The sequence below is a fragment of the Salvia miltiorrhiza genome, chromosome 7 (assembly GCF_028751815.1).
Source record: "Salvia miltiorrhiza cultivar Shanhuang (shh) chromosome 7, IMPLAD_Smil_shh, whole genome shotgun sequence".
Classification (NCBI taxonomy): domain Eukaryota; kingdom Viridiplantae; phylum Streptophyta; class Magnoliopsida; order Lamiales; family Lamiaceae; genus Salvia; species Salvia miltiorrhiza.
Genome location: NC_080393.1, coordinates 54,968,811 through 54,991,314, shown reverse-complemented (window position 1 = coordinate 54,991,314; position 22,504 = coordinate 54,968,811). Strand labels below are relative to the sequence as shown.

At 32.7% G+C, this 22,504-nt stretch overlaps 5 protein-coding genes across 6 annotated transcripts; 4 read left to right on the top strand and 1 right to left on the bottom strand.

The window, feature by feature from the left end:
* The first annotated feature begins 1,242 nt into the window (after window positions 1-1,242).
* On the top strand, window positions 1,243-2,324 carry LOC130994967 (uncharacterized). The gene is made up of 2 exons (XM_057920184.1): window positions 1,243-1,599; window positions 2,200-2,324. Exons 1-2 carry the CDS (start codon window positions 1,336-1,338, stop codon window positions 2,296-2,298), a joined length of 363 nt encoding a protein of 120 aa, XP_057776167.1. The 5' UTR covers window positions 1,243-1,335; the 3' UTR covers window positions 2,299-2,324.
* Window positions 2,325-3,310: 986 nt separating this feature from the next.
* On the top strand, window positions 3,311-4,157 carry LOC130994429 (uncharacterized). Its single transcript, XM_057919472.1, has 3 exons — window positions 3,311-3,553; window positions 3,643-3,834; window positions 3,955-4,157. Exons 1-3 carry the CDS (start codon window positions 3,466-3,468, stop codon window positions 4,155-4,157), a joined length of 483 nt encoding a protein of 160 aa, XP_057775455.1. The 5' UTR covers window positions 3,311-3,465.
* A 482-nt stretch (window positions 4,158-4,639) lies between these two features.
* On the top strand, window positions 4,640-5,760 carry LOC130994428 (uncharacterized). The gene is made up of 5 exons (XM_057919471.1): window positions 4,640-4,844; window positions 4,921-5,094; window positions 5,280-5,387; window positions 5,474-5,543; window positions 5,626-5,760. The coding sequence occupies exons 1-5, from the start codon at window positions 4,840-4,842 to the stop codon at window positions 5,758-5,760; spliced, it is 492 nt and encodes a 163-aa protein (XP_057775454.1). The 5' UTR covers window positions 4,640-4,839.
* Window positions 5,761-10,287: 4,527 nt separating this feature from the next.
* Window positions 10,288-14,395, bottom strand: LOC130994830 (AT-rich interactive domain-containing protein 2-like). Of its 2 annotated transcripts, XM_057919910.1 has the most exons (4): window positions 14,041-14,395; window positions 12,714-13,910; window positions 10,675-11,565; window positions 10,288-10,566 (listed from the first exon to the last, which is right to left on the bottom strand). In XM_057919910.1, the coding sequence occupies exons 2-3, from the start codon at window positions 13,887-13,889 to the stop codon at window positions 10,687-10,689; spliced, it is 2,055 nt and encodes a 684-aa protein (XP_057775893.1). In that variant the 5' UTR covers window positions 13,890-13,910; window positions 14,041-14,395; the 3' UTR covers window positions 10,288-10,566; window positions 10,675-10,686. The 2 variants fall into 2 exon arrangements, with proteins under 2 accessions (XP_057775893.1, XP_057775894.1); XM_057919911.1 differs by having other exon boundaries at window positions 10,288-11,565; window positions 12,714-13,793; window positions 14,041-14,332.
* A 3,686-nt stretch (window positions 14,396-18,081) lies between these two features.
* Window positions 18,082-21,760, top strand: LOC130994948 (serine/arginine-rich splicing factor SR45a-like). The gene is made up of 7 exons (XM_057920149.1): window positions 18,082-18,216; window positions 18,963-18,979; window positions 19,074-19,181; window positions 19,624-19,735; window positions 20,192-20,341; window positions 20,969-21,032; window positions 21,481-21,760. The coding sequence occupies exons 2-7, from the start codon at window positions 18,963-18,965 to the stop codon at window positions 21,639-21,641; spliced, it is 612 nt and encodes a 203-aa protein (XP_057776132.1). The 5' UTR covers window positions 18,082-18,216; the 3' UTR covers window positions 21,642-21,760.
* The last annotated feature ends 744 nt before the right edge of the window (window positions 21,761-22,504 follow it).

The following is a 22,504-nucleotide window of genomic DNA, read 5'->3' as shown; positions in this document are numbered from 1 at the left end:
TGTTTTAGCAGTGACGTAGCCAGACTTTTCAGTCAGGGGGGCCAAATACTCTCTTGGTTCCAACTAACTTCATAAATATTTTTTTTCTGACCGTCTCAATTAAGATGATCAATTTTCTTATATGGAATAAATATATATAAGCAAAAAAAAATCACTTATTTCACTTTATTACTAAAGACACTTAAAATACTAAATTCTTAAATTTTCTGTCGAAAATAAGTTGATCAACTTAGCTGAGACGAAGAAAGTAATAATCATAATATTATAAAAGACTCTGAATATTAGCAATTTCAATAAAATCATAATGCTACATTAGTTGCACCATAATATTACAAAAATAAAAATAAATATTCTACCATTATAAAATTTCTCTTCTATATAATTTTCATGTTTTGAAATCGCTACATAATCGTTTCATTAGTGCATATTTACAAATTCATCATTTCTGATGTAAGATATTAGACAATCATTCGATAACGTATCTCATATACGATTGACTAGAGAGAAATTGGAATTATTACTAAAAATAATACTAATATTTATGTATTTATTTAATATTAAATATAAAATTACTAAAATACCCCTAATGTTTTTAAAATTTTCAGTGGGGCCCAGTGCCCCCACTGCCCCCCCTAGCTACGTCACTGGTTGTTAGAGCATCTCCAAAGGCTCCTCTATTACAGAGGTAGCCGCTATTGTGGAGTGGAGATGTTGTCCAATAGACCACGCTATTTCACGCTAGATTAGAGTTTGTGAACAGTGTCTCGCGGGCACTGATCACCCGCTACATTTTTTTTGTTTTTTCATTTTATTTTTTATTTTTTTAAATATTTATTCTTTCTTTTATTTTTAGAAAATGCTTATATATACTTGATTTAATTTTTAAAATTTAATTTATTAATCTCTTTATTATATATATTTTTAAAATAGCACAAATATATATAGAATCTAAAATGTATTTTTATAGAAAATTATTTGTTATTATCATAGTATAATTTATGCTTTGTCAAATATTATGTAATGTTTAATTCTAAGAGTATTACGTAATGCTAGTTTTTACGTTGTTGAAATAAATTAATCGTTATGCAATATTTAAATATAGCATTTTATTAATTAATTTTTCTTTCCTTATCTCCTTCTTTCTCCCTCTCCTGCTCTGTCCTCCTTCCCTTCTCCCCTTTTCCTCCTCCCGCGTCTCCCCTCCCTCTTCCTCGTCGCGCGGCCTGTCGGTTCCTGTGGATGAAAATCCAAAATCTCGCGTCGATAATCAAGTATTTGCAGGAGCGACTGCAAAAGTAAGAGAGAGAAAGGCGGGAAAATACTAGAAACGGAAACATGAGCAGTCTGAGAATCGAGAAAGATGGGAAGCTCAGGCCACTGATGAGGAAACAAGTAAAGATGCAATCAATATCAACAAAATTAGGGGAATCACAACAAAGGAGGAGAAGAAGAAGGAAAAAGAGAAGAGGTTTAGCTCACGCGAAATCAGAGGCTCCTAGAGAGAGAAAGAGAGATTCAGAGGTGGTTTCATTCTTCACCATTAGCTACCTACGCCAACCATGGACACCACTCCTCATCCTCATCCTCATCGTCGCCGAGGTAACAACTATTTCTCTCATTTTATTTTGATTCAACGCTTCAGAGAGATCCGACTCGATTCGACGTCGGATGTTTAAATCGACGGAAGGGGTTTGTGTACTGCATCTGCATGTGCCCTTCTCTCTCTCTCACCTGCTTGCTTTCCCTTCTCTTTCCATTTCCTTTTCATCTTCTTTTACCACGGCCTCCTTAATTGTGTCGTCTCTGTTTTCTCACCTCCAAGGGCAATTATACCTAAGCGTAAAATCAGTGCTAATTTGTTTTTGTTTTTGTTAATTTTTTTTTTCTTGTTATTTTGTCTGCTTGTTCTGTGCTTGCCTTTTCCGTTGGCCGGAAAATCAGTAGTTTGTATTTCTGTTTAGCTGTTTAAATAAAAGAAGAGAATTGTTTTTTTTCCAATCTTCTTCCTTTTGAGTAAATTTGAAGTAGGTTCAGAGAGATTCCGACTCGATTCGACGTCGGATGTTTAAATCTACGGAAGGAAGCATAGATTTCCAACCGTTGTGCTTATTTCGCCGCCGGCGTCGGAGGCGGCGGCGGCGGAAAATAGCTGACGCTTCGGAACAACACCACTGCTAATCAAATATTATGTTTATTCAGTTCCGAGCATGCGAAGAATCAAGAAAGTTGAAGATGACGCTGAAATCTCCGAATCGGGACTGGCTGTTCCCCCAGAAATTCCTCATTTTGTGTGGATAGCAAAACCTGGAGAAATAAATGAGTTGGTAATAAATTGTTTTATATACTCTCTTTGCAATTTACTTTTGGATGTTTGGAAACTATGTATCCTTGGATTATACAAATTATATGCCATGTTCAAAAGTAATCAAATCAATCTTCCATTTTTCCTTCATCACTCACTATGTTCAGTAATAGTTAATAGTATAATTTTGTAGATACACACACATACTAGAAATGCATTGTTTATTATGTTTACTTTATGCTAGTCCAAAATTTTAACTTATCTTTATAATTGCAGTATCTCCCCAAAAAGTCATAGAATACTACCATCTTAAGATCCCAAAATCATATCCTTCGTCGATGAACAGGGGAGAGAATGGGATGTGAATGTCTAAAGAACAGGAAATCACATAGGTGCTCCAAAGTGGCATGGAAAAGAGTGTGCGAAGCGAACCTCATTAACACAGGCGATGTATGTATCTTTGAGTTCATGCAAGGGCGCATTGATTTATACATACGCGTACGTATAAAAGAGCTCATGAACGTAAGTTTAAGGACTTTTATAATTTCCAATATGCATGTCATGCTACATTTGATAGATTCATAGTTAATTCAATTTGTTTGTTAGTGTGAGAAAAGAGATTAAGAAAATACATGCATGTATGAATGTAATTAGTTGTTTTTTAATTTCAACAGTTCTTTAGCTTCTAACTAAACTTGTGTGTTACATTGTGCTGTCTTTATCTTCTAAATGGTCTTACATTGTTCCTTCATATTATGTGGATATATAGTGCCCAACTTTTCTGACTAATTAGATATATGCTTATTCAGTTCAAAGCAAACCTACACATTGCCGTGATGGTGACATCTTCATGCCGGGAAATCCTCATTTTGTGTGGAGAGTAACACAAGAATAGGAGGAGGCTGGTAACAAATTATATCATACTTTCTCAAAATTTACTTTAGTTATAATGATTTTGTAGATACACAATATAGAATTCTTAGTTATAATTATAATTACAGATCCCAAGAACAGTAATAAAGAACTACAATCTTAAGATCCCAAATATCATATCGCTCATCGATGAACGTGGGAACAAATGGGAAACAAAAATCTTAAAGTGGCGTTCGGGCCACTTAGCGTGCCCCGATCACGTATGGAGAAGTTTGTGTGATGCGAATCTCATGGAGATGGGTGACAGATGCATCTGTGAGTTCATAGAAGAACAGAGCGGCCTATCCATATTCGTACGAGTAGCTCGAGCTCATAAACGTAAGCTTTAAGACTTACATACCTTCCCATTATATGCATTGTCCTGCTCGTTTTGACTGATTCCTAGTTAATATGATTTGTTTGTTTAGTGACTAGAAAGAAGGATGCCGAGGAAAAGGAAGTTGAACAAGTTTACAAAGAACCATTACACGAGAATAAGTGGGATGAAAGTGCTGAAGATGAAAGTGGGATGCAAAGGAGCATTCTCAAGGGGAAACAAAAGTTGAATTCAGCATCTTCCAGTACACATGTTAGAAGATGTCTAAGGAAAAAGAATGCATGTATGTAATTAGTTGTTTTCTGATCCAATTGTGGGTTACTTGATCGTCTAAGTTCTCACCTAAACTTGTGTGTTACATAGTGCTTTAGCTCCTCTACTAATAGGATATATGCTTATTCAGCCGGTGGAAAGAAAGGCTTTGAAGAAGAGAAATGTGCAAAAACTGACAAAGAGACTGTTCGTTTCAATCTTCCTAACTGCAATGACTGTAAAGAAAGCGGGACGAAGATGAACATTTCCAAGGCAAAGCGTAAATTGAAATCACCGTCACCACATGAACCAGTCAACGAAGAGCAAGGAAAGACAAGACATGTATTTATCTGATTTGTCATTTCTTTCCGTGCAATGTTCATATAGTTTTTTTTATGAACTTGTGGATTATAATCTTGCACTAAAATTCTTATATATGAATTGTCATTTCTGTATGTACAATGTTCTTACATATATTTAATTCAGTTGACCGAAGAAAAGACTTTGAAGAAGAGAAAACCAAACAAATCGAAGAAGAAACAATGAATCTCGATCCTCCTGAAGAGAGGCAATGGAAAACAAAACTGAACAGAGATCTATTGAGGCTCGAGATACTTACATAAAAAAGCTCGAAGGGATCATCAAAACCCTTACTTCAAAAGATGTCAATCAGAAGAGGGCGAAGTTATCATGTCACAAGGATGATGATACTATCTCTAGTGGCAGTGATATTGAACTTATTAACGAACATTTAGCTTGCAGGTACGTGTTTAAAATTCATTATATCACGCTGTCATTGTATTGCGGAGTTCATTTAATTTTGAATTTTTAGGGAACGTCAATGAGGACAAAATGTTTCCCTGAAAAGTTGGAGTTGCTGCTGTCCTACTTCTAGCTTGTACGTGGGGAAGCTGGTCAATCAATAACTTTGCATGATGATGTGTTCGGTAGGAAATATAAGATTTATATTTTCCTCAAGGATATCAAAGAATTTTGTTTGCTAAAGCCAATTTCAGACTGCTGTATAATTTCCTACATGTGGTAAGTTTTTTTATCTACTTATTCAGACTATTAGTATCGGTGTTATTCCTTTCTAATTTGTTGGTGAAATTGGTAGGTACCTTCACCAGAAGATGAAAAAAGAAAACATACTCACTAGATTTCGATTTGTAAATCCAAATTTGATCTCAAAATTTAACAACTTAACAGAAGACCAAAGAGCACGCGCTTTAGCCGATAGATTGATCAGTGCATCAATAGATCAACTCGTGTTGGCACCGTGTAATATAGGGTAAGTAAGGTGTCATCTTCAAATTTATATGGGTATAGGAAATATTTGAAGTATATAGCAACAAAAGTCGGTTTGGTGAGCATCGCCTTACACCATCCCCCTTAGCCACGCCCCCGATGGCAGTTCACTTTCAACTTCATTTGGATTTTCAGAATGTGTTTTTACTATTGTATATCTTTTTGTAGTTTTCACTGGATTCTCACGGTCATCCAACCCTACAACAAGATTATCTTTTTGCTAGATCCTCTTTCTCACCGCATTCGTGATAGGGTTTGGCAAGACATTGTGAATACGTAAGTTTTGTTGATTTTTTGCTTAATATTTTTTTTTAGTCGGTCAAGGATATACTAACTTTTCTCTACTTTGTAAATGCATGCAGGGCCTTATCGATGTTTTGTGCATCTAAAGGAGAGAATGAGAAAAAGTCACCAACTTGGGTAGTCGTAAAGGTATGCACGGCGTTTCTGCTAATTGTATACGACTAACAACTAGTAGGTGCTAATTTCACTCTAATACATTGTTGTAACACAGGCTCCTCTCCAGCCTGATTCGAAGCAATGTGGGTTCTACATAATGCAGTATATGAGAAAAATCATCGAAACTTGTAGAGATCTTGGCTCAAGTTCGCTACAGAAAATGGTATTAATATGCATTGTTAAATACTAACTAATTTGTTATAAATAATACATTATATATTTGTGTGTGTTTTGTAGTTTACAAAGACAGTTATTCTAGAAGTGAAATTGATGAAATGCGAATAGAGTGGGCAGAATGCGTATTGGATCAGTTTGGTTGACAAAGGGACAAGGTATTTAGTTATACTGATTCATGATTTAAATCTATCGTCTAATTTCATCTTATATATTTGCTCATTTTTTTCATAATGTGTTTGTTATTAATTACGAATGGGTGAATGGAAGTATTGTGCTGAAATGAAATTGATGGGAAATGGCTTCCATTCATGGGTGTTCATGTTTTTTGATTTAGTTATTTGGGTTATTTTTCTAATTAAATATTTTTGGTTTTGATCAGGCATGAAGGGAAGAATGTGAGGGGCCTATTTACAAGTGTAGAAGAAGGTTAAGAAGTTGCAGTCAAAATTTATATATCTAAAAATGAAATACTAATCTGTAGTGTATGCGTGTGTTGACCTAGCGGTAGGTGATCAATGTCCAAGATCAAAGTTTTGAGTTCGAAGTCACCATGGCTGTGGTCTTTAATTAAATTTATTTATTTACTTGTTAATTTATCAAATAAAAAACTAGTTTGCAAATTAAATCAATTTGAAGTGTAAATTAAAAACCACTTCATTTTTTCTGTTTTTTTTTCTTTTAACCCACATCAACTTTCATTTTCCTTCTCTTATTATTTCTTTCCTTCTATTTGTATGAATATATTTCCTAATTATAATCCACTAAAAAAACACTTCCCTAATATAATTATAAAAGAAAATTTTACTCTACATCAAATAGAAAAGTGGATCATTTCTTTTGAACACATGACTAATAATGTAAAATAGCCATTAATGTATTCATTTTCAAAAATTCATGTTATTTTGTAATTTGTAGTCAATTATTTTTTTTTAATTATGATTCAAATTGCTCGATTTTAGAAATAAAGAAAGAAAGATTAAAAGAGAATAGATGAAAAATGAAAAAACTTAAAATATCTGTTAATTACTTATTCTTACCAACTCCCTAAACTCATTTGGATGAATAAAACTGGTTATTTAAATGTAAATACACAAACTTTCATCATTTTCTCATTTTTTTCATCAACTTTTTTTTAATCTAAATAGACAAACGTAGTGTTAGTCTGATTTTTCCCACAACGAGCAATTCCGATCAAATTATAACTGACTTAGCTTCTATGAGTCATATTATATCGATTTTTAATTTGAATTATTTGTATATAAATACATAAACTTTCAATTTTTTTTAGTTTTTCTTGCGAACTTAATGCTTTTTTGATTTTTTTTTCCACAAAATCTATTCCCTCATATTTTTCAACGAGTTTGTGTTGCAATTGGTTATGGTTAAAATGTTAATTTTTAATTTTTTTTTATTGTGTCAAGAAATTGGAAAGCTTTAATATGATTTGCATTAAAAAATTACATCATGTCATATTTTTCAATGAGTTTGTGCTGCTATTAGCATGGTTAAAATGTTAATTCAAATTTTTTATTGTGTTTGAAATGTTTTAATATGATCTTTGGATCCAAAATTTCTATCACTAAAGTTTGTGGACAAAACTAAAAAATATTGAAAGTTCGTACATATACACGCAAATAACTCAAAAAAATAATTAAGAATGTCAGTAGGTCATTCCATGTTGGTTGTTCAAACGGACATGTCAGCATTAATTTGAAAAAAAAAAAGTTTCATGGGAAATATCATACAGGCGCTAAATTCGTGTATTTAGATTCGAAAAAAAAAAATCGTGAAAAAAAATCAAAAAAATTGCTGAAAGTTCGTTTATTTACATGCGAACAACTCTAATAAGAAAAATTATAATAGTTAATTAGTTGTCTCAAGCATTAACAATAAATTTTATAAATATAAAACCATGTGAGATTTATTTATATTCTTTCATCAGCAAAGATTCCTAAAATATAATTTGAAGAATCAAAATAATGAGGATAGAGTTCAATCAATTAAACCCGCTTAAAATGTATATATATGTATCCATTTTAAATCTGATTAAAAATAATTTTATTACTCATTCTTCTCTAAAACTCGTGTAATAATATTTGCTGGTCATATGAATCTGTCTGAATTTATAAATATGAGTTGTTACATTAATTGAGTAATCGTCACAATAATAATTCGAACATTAGAAATTAAATATTAATAATAAATAGACTTAACAACAAACAACTAAAAATTAGAGAAAATTCTATGTAGACATGTCAGTTAATGTATAATAGTACCCGCTAATTGTCCAAATTTATTATAATATATCTACATAATTAAATTTAAGTTGTTGTTGTAGTAATTATTTATCTGTATCAATAAAATTTACACATTTATACTATATTAAAAAGGGAGTTTTCAATTTCAAATTGATTTCAAAATTGAATGTTAATTTTGTAGTTATAATAAAATTGAAGGTTTATTTATAAGTTATACATCTTTTTTTTTTTCTTTTTCTTTAACTTCTTATTTTTCTATTTTATTTCTTTCTTAAAATTATGAAATTCGACTAATTATAAAATATTTGATATGCATATCAAATTAAAGATCATGACAAGAGCTTTAATTTGATATATGTTATGTAAATATTGGATTTAAAATATAAAAATTATATTAATTTAAAGATTAAAACTTAAGAAAATTCTCTTTCCTTTCTCCTCTTTTTTTGAATAAATCTATTTTTTCAATTATCTTTTAACTTATATTGTTTTCTTTTTTCACAATATCATTTTTTATTAATATGAATTATTCTTTATTATTTTTATATTAAACTAAAATATATTTATCTTAAATTATACTAGTATTTTTAATTATATTTAGAATTGTTATATAATAATCAAATGATAATCAATTTTATATATAATAAAATATAAAAATATTTTTCGTGCATTGCACGAGTGCAAATGCTAGTTACAAAGTAAACAATAATAATAAATCATATTAATACCCGCTAATTAGTCATTTTCGTCTCAAACTCATATAATCATACCAACTTTTATAAAATATATATGTATATAAATAATTTTATGAATTTAAGAATTATTAAACCAATAAATGTATCATCACTTTAAATGTATTAGGAATTATTAAAATTCTAATGTGATTGTGGATCGACATTTATTGGTTTTGGTGTTCAAATAAGTCAATTTTATTTGTGAAAATGCTAATATTAAATACAAAGACATATTTGTCGTCGTGAGGTGCACTGAGTTTTAATGCCTTTTGCGAGTGAATTCTTTTGGAGTTAAAATTGCATCTGATTTGTGACTAATCGTTTCAATACATAGGAGAATGATGAATAATGGTACATGCACGTTTTATTTAGCATTAGTTTATTTTAATTATTAGATCTTTTATTTAGATATGTCTCTTGCTTTGTCTACTTAGTTAATGTATATATAGGAGATTTTTTTTTTATGAATTATGCAATTAAATTTTGATAAATTAAAAAATTGCGGTTCGATTCTCTTATGTGTTCTTCCGATATTCAATCGAGAATCAACAAAATTAACTCCTATTTGCGTTATTTTTTAATATTTTGTGAATTTTAATCAACGGACAAGACGCTTCCCTATAAGCATGGATTTTCAATCCATATTAATAATAAGTACAAAAACTCCGTCTGAGACCGTCTCACCAAAATGGTTGAAGATTCTTATTCAAATTTGACATATTTGTAGTTTTGTTTGGTGTTTATAAATTATAATCACATCGGACTATAAATAAATCAGGCCGTTCGCAAATTATTCGAAGTTCGACTCGAAAAAAAGCTCGTTCAAGTTCATTTGGAGAAGTTCAAAAAATAAACAAACCAAACTTGAACTTGATAGTATTCGACTCATTAGCTCGTGAACAATTTCGTTAAGTATTTCAACTTAAAAAATACTATAAATTATTAGTAAGTACTTATATTTATCTACTAAAATTAATAATAATTGTATTAAATCTCTAATTAATTCTATTTGTTATAAAAAAATAATTAATATACTCCATCCGTCCATGAAAGAACTTCCTATCTTTCCTTTTTTGAGACGTCCACAAAAAAACTTTCTACCTATTTTTGAACTATATCCCACCACTCATAATTACTCTTACTTTCATTTTTTTCACAACTCTCAATAGTAATTACTTCATCACTCCCAATACACTCAACAACTTTTTCTCCACTATCAATACACATAACAATCTTTTTCTTAAAACGTGTCACTCCCTCTTAGGAAGTTCTTTCATGAATGGAGGGAGTATTTACTATTTTGAATAAAATAATTTATTTTCAAAAGAAGATAATAAATATATTGAATATAAATTTAAATTTAGAAAGTTCATATAAGCTCGATTAAGCTTGTAAACTTCAAAGTATTCGGTAAATAAAATTTGGGATTCGGTTCGACACTAAACAAACCAAATTTGAGAACACCATTATTCAATTCGGCTCGATTCGATTACACTCACACTGATGCCATTGAATATGTGTTTGGATCCAAATCTTAACCAGTCTCTGAACAAGGATTTTCACACAAGTCTTCCAATGATAAAAGGTAACATATGTTTAGTTTGGTTGCTGATTCCCACCTAGGTTGGAGTTATCAAACTCCTGCTTAAAAAATAAAAATTGATGAGCTTATGTGATCCAGAGAGAGACAGAGCCTTGCTAACAAGAAGCAACTGAAACCAAAACTGGTTAACTTGGCTTCACTACAAAGGTATTTACAACCCAACCAAAACTTGATCAAAATTTGTTGGAACTTCCACTTCCATAACTTCAACAACCATCAAATCACTGTATGCAAATATATCATGAGAGTCAAATTCAGCATAGTGAGCACTAAAACCAATTTGATCAAAGGCATTCAAGCTGTAGATGCTGAAGGAAGGAAGAAACACGAACCTTGTGATTCGACTACACGAATTCTGTCGACTCCGTGTTGAGGGTACACGAAACGGAACTAGGCCGAGGTATATAAAGTGCTTTATGTCCAAAGCAGCCACCAATCAACCCACAAACTTTTTCGTCATCATCACTATCAACATCTTCCCGATTAACCCGGTTCTGATAGCTTCTGCGCTGGACAAGGTAGACGTTGAAGTAGTAGCTAACCAATTTGTCCCTCGATTTGGAAGGCAAGAACCTCCAAGCGTTGTTCCAGAACTTGTTCGAGAAAGCAGCATACAGCTTCATATTGTCCTTGAATATCCCCTCCTCATCTTCAGTCCAAGAAAGTGAAACCTCCTCTCCCATGAGGTTGAATCGCCAACGATAGAACAGTGAGCCAAGTTCTTGCTTTAGCTTTAACCTCTTCTCCGCAATATGAAACCTAACACACTCAACAGAATCTGGAAACGAGCAATTGCACCGATGCTGCCTTCCTTTCCCAATAGGATCGAGTTTTACAATGGAGTTGTTTCTACCATCTTCTGGAGGCCACATTCTTGTGCCCAGCCACTTGGAATCGCTATCTGAAGCAATACCCGTCCATTGTGGTACGTGTGCTTGATAATGAGGACCGACAGAGACTTTCCTCTCAACTGGCACATCACAGGGCTTGTGACCATTCGTATTTGAAGGCTGCTCCTTAACAACTGTAGCAGCTACTTCAGATGGCCTAACCACATCTGCTTCTCGAGGACTATGAGGGGCTGCAGAAGAATTGCAGCACGAACATGAGTGCGATTTTATTACAGGTATCCTCCTGCTATATCTTAGTTTTTCAGTAGTTTGGTGGTTGCTAACTTCATCCTCGTACATCGAGGGAAGCATCCTTTGCTTTTTCTGCTGATCCTGATCCACATCGAACATGTAAATCAAAAGTTGTTAGTGGCCGAGGTTTTTCTTGGGTTTGTGGGTCACAACTCACTTATTTATAGTTCCCACAAATTAATCTCACATTTTATGTGTTTTATGAGGATATTTCCAGCTTACTCAGCGCCATTATGTGGCAGTCTATAATTTGTCTCTCTACTTAGGAGAGCTATCCTAAAGGGAAAATCTGTCCCAATCTGAGGTAATAAAAATATATAGAAAGAGCAAAAAATAGTTATATCCACCAAGTTGCAACCATTGCAGCTAAACCGGGATGCCCATTAGCTCTAGAAAGTATCTCTTTTTTTACCTAATTAACACAACACATTAAATATGTCCACTCATTTGTGTTAAAATCTTTGCCCATAAGAGAACAAGAAGATGACCCGGACCATGTGAATCATATAATTGTTCTCTTAGGGGGCGTTTACTTTGCATGATTGATAAGATGCATGATTGAGTATTTTTATCATCAAGAGTAGGGTTTCTCTAATTCCACCCTTTCAATGGGATAAGAATAAAGCAAAACTAGCTTAAATAATAGAAATAATCAAGGGCCTTGGGATATCCCAAAGTTTCAATCCATCAAAGTAAACAAGGGATTATGGCGCGTTTACTTTGCATGATTGATAAAATGCATGATTGAGTATTTTTATCCCCTAGAGTAGGATTTCTCCAATCCCACCCTTTCAATGAGATATAAATCAAGTCAACCTACCTTAAATGATAGAAATAATCAAGGGCCTTGGGATATCCTAAAGTTTCAATCCATCAAAGTAAACAAAGGATTATCCAAAGTAAACGCCCCCTTAAAGTCCACTTCTCCATAGTTACATCTTACATAGATGAAAATGACTCATGATATATGTATAACAGCTCAAGATAAAGAGCTAATCACTTGCACATTTCAACTAGCAACCCCTTTGGGATAGTGGTAAACAAATTAAGTTTAAAAACTTGATACACACATCTAGCAAATTTAACACAAACTTTAATTAGGAATAGGGAATTGCAGTTAAATTATAGTTCTGAGGTGAAACAATATAAGTTCCAAATTTAGTCATTTATTTAAAGATTTGCAGTACATAGAACCATAAAAAACAATCAAGAAAAGATAAAGCTATTACCTTTAGGAGGACTTCACCTGCAGCTTTACTATCATGCCTTCTTATCAGCAATGCTTCTCGAACGAACAGGGCTTCAGCCCAGAATTCTCCATCCCCATCACTCCACTTGGAACATTCAGGTATCGACCCAAGTGAAGGATCACCTGGACATTTTGCAGCCTGGACCAACCACTCCAGCATTCCTGAAAAGGAACGAGGTTCTTGCTTCCTCTTTCGAGAAGACAGCACATTTCCAGCATCACTTCTGGATGTAATCTTATCATCGCTACTCGGTTGAGCTCTGAATCTCTCTTCACGATCAGGAACTTTTTCAGAAAAATCAGGTTTTCTACAAATCACCTCGTCAACTTTTTTGGCAGATACAAAAGAACCATTCTTTCCAAGGGGCGAAGAACTTTCACCATCATTTTCATCACCAGCAATAATAGTTTCTCTATGATTTAGGACTTTGTTGGTAATGTTGTCAATGAGTTTCTTGGCTGATCCTATGATGCCACCATCATCATCATCTTGTCCTCTAGAGATGCCATTTTGTTCATTCGCGATCTCCGCTGCTGCATTATTCGCTGATGAAGCAAAATCATCAATCATGACAAGAGACATGTCATTTGCCTCTCCAACAAACATAGCAACTTCCTCTAGCTGCTCTTGCTCTTGCTTCTCCGGCAACAAACCTTTGAACCGAACTTCCAACTCCCGAGACAATAAATCCAATTTTTGGATAAACCCACAATGGTCATCCTCCAACACTCTCTTGCTAAACACTTGTTGTAGCCATCGATCCAGCTCGTTCAAATAATTCATATAAACCAACTTAAGGGATGCAATCGCGCCACATCCTAGTCCACATTCTTCCGAGATGAAACCCCACAAGTTGTTCCTTGAAACGGCATCGTATCCACCGAATTTCCTCACAAGCCAAAAGAGCTTAAACAAATCGACTTGCTGCCCATCACCACAGAATGCAGGAATAGGCCTATGAAATTTGCCAGCAGACTTATCTCTCAAAAAAGCAACAACAACTTGATCAAACAAACTCTTTAGCCTCTGCTTACACGAATCAAAACGGTACTTCTCTATCTGAAAATTGAGATCAAAAGCAAACCTAAATGTTTTTATATCATTTCCATCATCAAAGTTGCCACCACCACCACTGCCATCTCTCAACTTAACCATTTTCCCATTAACCTATTTTATCTGAAAATATTCGATAAATAAAATAAAATAAAATAAAATTGATTACATGCAGCATTTTACACATATTTACATACAAATGCTGCCATTTTGTGTATCACAAAAAAAAAAAAAAAAAAGCTTGGATTTTTACCTGGTTTTCGGTTTCAATGGCATTGGAGAAATAATCCAGTGAGAATTGCAAGACGATGTATAATAAACCCTGCAGCAATAATTGATAGGGATACAAAAAAAATCAGGTGATTAGCTAGCTGTCTCAGTCTTAGGAAGAATCAGATCATGAGATACGGCTACAGATTATAGAAATCTGGGGCCTTAAAGGAAATCAGGTGAATTTTAAGGAAAAGAGTGAAAGGTATTTGATTTTTCCTCAAATAAAGAAGATTAATTTGGGACGAAAGACGATGTAATTTAGATGATTTCTGAGGGCACCATACAGCTTAGGGATGAACCCAACCCTAAATCTTGGATAGGTATAATACTTTGTCGTCTCGAAAAACATGCACATTTTGTCATTTTATACTTATTATCACAAAAAAATATCATAATCCATCATTATTTTTTATTAATTAACTCATTAGTCGCTATATAAAATGGACTCATTCTCCATTTACAATATACTCATTTAAAATTTTTTTAAGTCATATATCACCACGTATTTTTCAAAGGCGAATAAAGTAATTTTTTCTACAAAAAAAAAAAGACGAAATTTGTACTAGCCTTATATAGATAGTGAAGTCAATAATTAAGCTCAACATAATTTGTATTCCATTCGTCCTATCACAAATGTTTCAGTTTCTATAATGGAATATCTCATTATAAATGTCTCATTTATTTTTTAACAATAATTAATAGATTAATTAATTAATGGGCCTACCACCTACTTTCTCTCTCTATACTTACTTTTGTAAATCCAATTTATTTCTCTCTATATATCTATTAATTACACATTTCTTAATTTTCGTGCTTAAAAGTAATAAGATATTTGAGGCAAAAGCAGTATAATTTTTAGCAAATTTTTGTGATTTCTAATCTAAATGCCCCTTAGGTAAAACACTATCAATTTATTATGTTACCGCATTGGCTGTATTTTACCATTTCAAATATTTTCAATTTGCTCACTTTCTCTCTACATGATTTCTCTCTGAAACCATAAGCCGTGACCATTCTCTCAAACCCAACTCCTATTGTGGTGTCGCAACAACAACATTTTCGACCACATTTACAACAATCTACTCCGATTAGTAATAATATTTTTCTATCAATTTCTTCATTTTGTTGGTAAAATTATTTCTTTTACTAACACTTTGATAAAACTAGATTCATAACCGCGGAAGAATTAACGGAGATATCAACGAGTAAACGTCATATATTCGACAAGGTACAACGAGAAGAACAACATGAGTAAGAAATTGAACAACTAAACCCTTTTTTGCAATTGTTGGTAATATATTTTTGTATGGTTGTTGTCCAATTTCGTTTTATTTTGTTTATTAATTCAATTTTTAGTCATCAATTTTGTTACAAACTGCAAATTTTGTTCATTTGAATTGGATCTATTTTTTTATTATTGGAATGACTGCTTCAATTGGGAATAATTTATTGTTGTAGATTGAACCAAAATTAAAGTCGGATGAAAAATAAATGAGGAAGAAGCATTGGAACCAATTGGATCGCCATTTACCTTCAAATACGTAATTGGGGGAGATATTCAAAGACTCTAATAACAAAAACAAAACTAGGAGCACATAATGATGCAAGGGTTGAGCAAACAGAAGGTCATGTCATAGGTTCCGAAGCTCCCCCTGAGGTATTCACAAAGGGTGACATTCGTTGAAGAAATAAGTGAAGTACGTAACGTTGAAGGCAGGGCTGAAATTGAAAAAAGTAACGGCAATTGAATGTTTGGAAAGGATGAGGGAGATAAGAGAGATCATCTACATCAAAAAGAGTGAAAATGATGGAGGAAGTAGTTGAATAGTTATCACGTGAACATGAGAAGTTGATGAAGAATGTAAGAGATTACATTATGTCTAGAGTGGCTAAAAATCAACAAGCAAATACATGGCTGAATCAAACATGTGTATAAAATTGGTACACTTGGTATGAATTGACCAATTCGTACCAAGTGTACCGAGAGTCTGATAGGTACATGCTGCCTTGTAAGTAGGGCTGTAAATTCGGGCAGAGGGTGTCGGGTCCGGCTCGATACCGACGTGTATATCAGGTACCCAATACTCTCTGAAATTGTAAAGAGAGTCGAGTTCAAGTATTTAATTCTATAAAAAAAAATCGGGTATCCACTTTGGGTAATGCGGGTATCCGCATATCCTATTTTAATGAATTTATTTATTTATTTTATTTATTAACAATTTTATATAATTATTTTATTTCTTCAAATTAAATCCAATATAGTTTCAAATTTAAAATTCTCTCACTTTTCAACAAACAAAACTCAGCAGTCAACACACAACATTGAACATTCTGGAATGATATTTTCAATTTTTTAAAAATGTTTTGTTTCATGCATAATTGATTAAATAAAAAAATGTGGATATCGAATATCGGCATAAATAGTGTGAGAGGGATGAGGGTATCATTTTTAGGATATTTTGTGGGTCTCTTCGGATCACCTCATAACTGAAATGACTACATATGAGTCGCAATTGAAAATCGAGGAGTGGGGCAGTCAATTAAAATTTGCAATAACATGATTATTATTCTTTTTCTTTTTTTTGAATTAATATGATTTGTTTTAAAATTTGACACTTATTACATGCTTCATAGTCACTTGTATCTAAAGAATCTAAAAATTAAGAAAAATATCTAGACAAATTAGTTTGGATTAAAGTGTACATCGGACTTGTACAATTGAACTTTTGAAAATTTCTTTTAACTGTCAATATTTTTCTTTCCAAAGATTAAATTTCACTAATTTGCCTTATTTTGAATTGTACATTTTCGAGTTTATATATAAAAATAAACATTTTTATATTATAGAAATAAAAAATGTTATTTTTGCTTAAAGCATTATTTTATCCTTAATTCATTAGTAAAAAGTTTTGTAGCTGTGAAATGTAAATAAGCTCGATCCATAACTAAAAAGCTTTCTAATTGTAAATAATATGTAAAATAATGTCAATTCACGACAAGAAAACTACTCCATTTGAATGTGAATTGTAGCAAAAATAGTGTGTGTTCATGAAGCATTTTGGTCATGAATTACAGTCGAAATAAGGTCAATTAAAGTTTAATAATAATAATAACAATAATAAAGGTAAAATTTCAAGAATTACTAAGTGTTTTTTTTTTTATCCTTTTATCTAATAATTATTTTTTGTATCTTTACAATAATTAAAAATAATTTTATTATAGTTCACTCTATATTTTTTCTATCTACAGACTATAGTAGCAGTGTGTTTGGCTGAGCTTATAAATTGTAAAAATAAGTTATAACTGCTTATAAGTTCTAAAGAAAACAAAAAAAAAGTTATTTTAAAAACAATCAATTATACCACAACTTATTTTTATGTTCTTATATGTAACAATTATTTCACAAATTTTATTCAATTATGATTTATTATTCTTATTATATACATTTGCGAGTTTATATTTCTTCAATTTTTTCTCTAACAAGAACATTTTCTTTATAGCTCAAAATTCTTCTCTAACTTATAATCCTTTTTAAATATTTGACAATTTATAAATTCTTTAATATAAATTTACTCAAACACCCTTTAAACCATGCTATCTTCTACTCTATTCATCCTTCAAAAGCTTAACCATTTTGTTATTTTGGTTTGTCTCCAAAAAAATCACTCAATTCATTTTCATTTTTAGTAAAAATACCTCCTATAACTTCTTAATTTTAACCTTTAATATTAGTATTTTTTTTTTTTACAAACTTCGTCGTTGCTAAACTCACATTCAATCAATTACTCATTTTATCAGAAACGATCACATGCCCACCGTGGGCAAGCATAACGTGCCCACCAATGATGTGACAATTGTAATTAGGAAAGAGAATTAGCAAATCTTACTCTAATTACAATTGTCACATCACTGGTGGGTACGTTATGCTTGCCCACGGTGGGCATGTGATCGTTTCTGCTCATTTTATATAACAAAAGAAAAACATTTATTCCCATTAAAGTATTTTTTTGAATATAGAGTTAAATTTTATAAACGTCAACGCCCCCAAACTTCGGCCTTAGTTAGAACACTGCGTGATTTTTTTTCTTTCAAAATCAACAGTTTAGGGTTTTCGTTGTCCCATTTCTGTTCTCAGCAGTTATTGCGCGAATTTGAGGTTCGATTCAGCTCCGTGGATACTCTTATGATCAAATTCTGAAATTTTCAAGGCATTGCTCCTTTAATATTGTTTCAGCATGGTTGTGTTTTTTAATAACGAAATTTACGAACATCTTGTTCCTTGAGTTTGTCGCGAAGCATGATTGTTAGTAATTTTAGGCAACAACGAGAAATTGAATTACGCTAGTGCTGAGATTGTGTTTTTGTTTTCAATTATTTGTGTTTTTATTCAGAATTTTGATAAATGCCAGTCCTTCTGAATAAGACGTTGGATGCATCTTCTACGATGTTTATAGACCTTATATGATGTTTGTTTTTATTTAAAGTTGTTGTAGCATTTCGATGATTGAGCTAATGAAACATTATTGATGATGAAGTTGTAAGATTTAAAGAGTTTTGAGATTAGATTTTCCCCCCTGGAAAAAGTTAGGGTCTCCTTAGTTTAATTTACATTACAGAGTTTATAAGTTCCTAGCATCTTGTTTCGAGAGTAAATTAGATTTTGAAGTTAACTTTTTATAGATCAATGCATAATTAATTGAAAATCACTAGATTTAATATTTTTTAAGAACTTGACTTAACGTTAAAAGGAGATGAAAATTGTTAAAATATTAAATGTCTGATCGGACTCTTTGACATTGCTGAATTTAAACCGAGCACTCTTATAATTCTTTGCTAGTCTTTAACTTATTTTTTTGTTATTCGTTGTCATTTATTTATCTTTCTTCCTTTAATCTTATGCAGATGACAAAAGGGGAAAGGTGAATTTCTGAGTGATACCTTGTCTGTTATTATTAAATAGTCAGTTTATATAAAGTTCAATTTTGCTGATTGTCATGTTGCGACACTATCCAGAACCCCACCACCACAGTCCAGAACCTCACCGCCACAGTCCAGAACCTCACCGCCACGCTCAAGTCGCAGGTCACACTCTTTATCCAGGTCCAGGAGAAGTCGTTCTAGGTATGGATTCCTGAAGTTTTATCGTGGTTTGATCAACTTGTGATGCTGAGACGTTGCTTATGAATATGGATAAGCTCATATGACATGCTATTGTACTGAAAAGTTATCATAAACAAAATATAGTGGCATGAAAGGAGAAGTCCAATGGATTTTTTGGAAACAGTGAATTCTCGTTCTTCCCTTTCTCTCCTTCAGTAAACATCATGCACATGATGTGCGACTTTGGTGCCTGTAAATATGGACTAACCACAAATTATGTATCCTTCGAAGATTTTTATTTTTGTTTATGCCTTCTTGCTAGTAATGTTTACCCTAGATAATTTGGAGATGTAAGGTTAAATACTTCAGAATATATCCATCCTATCACCTGGTGTACACACATGTAGATCTGTTGATTTGATTATCTGACCTTATTTGCTGCTCTATAATTACAAACTCTCAGGAGCCGTGATTCTGAGGATGCTATTAATCCTGGCAACAATCTTTATGTCACCGGTCTTTCTACAAGGGTTACTGAAAGTGAACTTGAAAAGTATTTCAATCGTGAAGGAAAGGTATGCTTCTTTATGTATCTTATGAAATCAAACATCGCATAAGCTCATTATAGTGATGGATAATGGTATATGTACAGACTGAATATGGATTCTTCTTATCAAAGAAAAATTTGCAGCTCTCTATTTTGAATTCGGTTGTGGTTAAACCATGAGGACTAAACAAATCCCTAAACAAAAGTAACATTGTCCTGAAATGTTGCTGTGTGTTTTAGTTAATTGGGTACCCTAAATCAACTGATTTCATATGAGAGCTGCACAAGAGTTCACAGGGAAAGGGTTTCTTGGTATTTCTCCTTGTTCTTGTTAGTACATTCTACAAAGTAGTAATGTGTACAGTATTTATATCAAAAGCTCTATATTTGATGATTGCAGGCAAATCAGCGAACTTCTTAACGTACAGGGTAATGATCTTTGTATCCCGTTGAGTAATTTTGTCTTTATTCTTGTTAATGTTAGGTTGTTGAATGCCATTTGGTCAGAGACCCTCATAGTAAGGAGTCCCGTGGTTTTGGGTTTGTTACTATGGAGACCACCAAAGATGCGGAGCATTGTGTTCAGAACCTGAACCGATCTGTTATGGAAGGCCGATTGATTACTGTTGAAAAGGTATTGCTCTTCACAGTTTTCTATTTTTCTATAGAAGCTTTATGTTGGTCCACAACTAATATATCGTACTAACACAACTTATCTTCAGAATGTTGCCTGCTAATGTTTGGCAGCAGGCCTGGTCTGTGTATCTCCATCGAATTCAAACTCTTAAGATATATTAACAGTTGAAACATGCGCTCTGCACCGACACCTGAACTCCTAGTACCAACCTGATATTGTTGAGAGGGTCGCATGACTTTGATTACGTATTATTCAATTGTTTCTGCTTCAGAGTTATTCCTTATGTTTTGGCACTGCTTGCCATGGTCATGGTGAAGGTGTGTGTCTTACTTAAAGAAAATTTTATTTCAAGAGGCACTGATGCAGAGATTTTTATGTGTTATTTTCAATTTCAATTTCTGGTTTGTGGTTCATGGTCATGTCAATTAGTATTCTTGCTACAGGTTAACCAACAGTTTCGTTGATTAGATTTTGTGGATAGCAAAAAAAAATATGTTTTGCCATTATCCCTCGTCAAGTTTATTTCCTAGATCTTAATTACGCTGTACTCTACAGTAGCATGTAAGATCGGCATCTGCAACTCCTGCACGTGAAGTTAATTCCCCACTGTCTTTCTGCGTGCAGGCTAAAAGGAAACGAGGGAGAACTCCAACTCCTGGACAATATGAAGGTCTTAAAGATAAAAGAGGTATGCTGCATTTTGTTGTTCTCCAATCTCTGGAAAAACAATTACTAACAAGTAGCAAATGAAATTTCCAAATCGTCCAAGAAAGTTTCACTACTTGAGCCCCATATAAACCAGTAGCTGTTTGCTTTGAATTTGATGTGCTGACTATGCAATCAAATGCATGATTGAAAAAAGATGAAAAGGCAAAATATAAAGAATAAGTAATAATGTTGCATGACGTCTTTCAGTAAATGTTCTTACGCTTCTGTGGTCTAATTTCAGTAACGTGTGCTTATACGTGGCAAAGATATGTTGCAATAATAGTTAATAATCTCCTGCACATTTGTTGTGATTACTCGAACGACATCCTCGTTCTTCTATCTTTGTGAACCATTGCCGATTACTGTCCTGCATTTGCATTCTTGGAAACAGTCTTTCAATCCCCTCTTTTTTCTATATTTATGCACAGGAAGCAGTTGGAACAGGCGAAGATCTCGTAGTTACTCACCACGGAGGAGACACGACAGAGATTCTGATCCCCGGGAACGGCAAGGGCGACGGTCCTCCACTTACGGTAGGAGGGCAGGTGATGATAGTAGCCACCGTAGGAGGCATGGGGAGCGTTCCTAGTTCCTCTAGTGTCTTTGCGAGTTAAAACGAACATGTTCTTCATTTACATTACTGCCACTAACCTTGAAGTGGATTATGAATTTGGTAATTGTATGGAAACGTTTTAAATACTTTCTTAACCTTTCTTTCTCTACTCATTTATTTCTGGGTGGCACTTTATTGGGTTTGATAAGTGACGAATTTGGCTATTGTTTTGCAATGCATGACATTAGTTATAGTTAAATAAAAGTAAAGGCATTCCTAACTAAGATTAGAAGGGAAAAAAAATATTATGACAATAATTAAAATACGATTTTATTGAGAGAGAAAAAAAAGAAAAAACAACCTAACTAAACCCTTGAATGCACAACGAAAATATATTAAGGGTCGAGTCTCGTTAAAATCTTATTTCGAAAAACCCCGTGGAAAAAATCGTAACAAGGAAAAAGAGTACTCGTCCAAGAGAAAAAATATTATGACAATAGTTATAGTTAAATAAAAGTAAAGGCATTCCTAACCAAAATTAGAAAGAAAAAAAATATATATTATAGTAGAAAATATTTCTGTTGTCCCGTCTCACTTGATTTATACTTATTTTTGGATTGTCTCATTTAACTTGGTCTAATCCATTTAAAGTAAAAATTAAGTTATCAATTTACACAAACAAATCTGTCATAATATTTTATAATGTCGAAAAGAATTAGGTCAAGTGAGGTGAGACGGATGGAGTATATAATAATAAAAAAAAGCTAAGTATCTAAATATGAGCCTAAAATATTATACGGTTTAAAAGTTAATATTTATAATTGTATTATGAAAAGTATAATATATTAAGAAAATAAATTATTAATCCATTTTCATAAAAATGTTGTGATTCATTTGCC

Excerpts from the sequence above, each read along its gene's own strand:
- LOC130994967 (XM_057920184.1), top strand. The coding sequence starts at position 1,336 with ATGAGCAGTCTGAGAATCGAGAAAGATGGGAAGCTCAGGCCACTGATG. Across the intron at positions 1,600-2,199 it reads TCATCCTCATCGTCGCCGAG|TTCCGAGCATGCGAAGAATC; the intron begins GTAACAACTATT and ends ATGTTTATTCAG.
- LOC130994429 (XM_057919472.1), top strand. The coding sequence starts at position 3,466 with ATGGAGATGGGTGACAGATGCATCTGTGAGTTCATAGAAGAACAGAGC. Across the intron at positions 3,554-3,642 it reads AGTAGCTCGAGCTCATAAAC|TGACTAGAAAGAAGGATGCC; the intron begins GTAAGCTTTAAG and ends TTGTTTGTTTAG. Across the intron at positions 3,835-3,954 it reads TCTAAGGAAAAAGAATGCAT|CCGGTGGAAAGAAAGGCTTT; the intron begins GTATGTAATTAG and ends ATGCTTATTCAG.
- LOC130994428 (XM_057919471.1), top strand. Across the intron at positions 5,095-5,279 it reads TTGGCACCGTGTAATATAGG|TTTTCACTGGATTCTCACGG; the intron begins GTAAGTAAGGTG and ends ATCTTTTTGTAG. Across the intron at positions 5,388-5,473 it reads TGGCAAGACATTGTGAATAC|GGCCTTATCGATGTTTTGTG; the intron begins GTAAGTTTTGTT and ends AAATGCATGCAG.
- LOC130994830 (XM_057919910.1), bottom strand. The coding sequence starts at position 13,889 with ATGGTTAAGTTGAGAGATGGCAGTGGTGGTGGTGGCAACTTTGATGAT. Across the intron at positions 11,566-12,713 it reads CAGGTGAAGTCCTCCTAAAG|GATCAGCAGAAAAAGCAAAG; the intron begins GTAATAGCTTTA and ends GATGTGGATCAG.
- LOC130994948 (XM_057920149.1), top strand. Across the intron at positions 19,736-20,191 it reads ATTTCAATCGTGAAGGAAAG|GTTGTTGAATGCCATTTGGT; the intron begins GTATGCTTCTTT and ends TGTTAATGTTAG. Across the intron at positions 20,342-20,968 it reads GATTGATTACTGTTGAAAAG|GCTAAAAGGAAACGAGGGAG; the intron begins GTATTGCTCTTC and ends TTCTGCGTGCAG.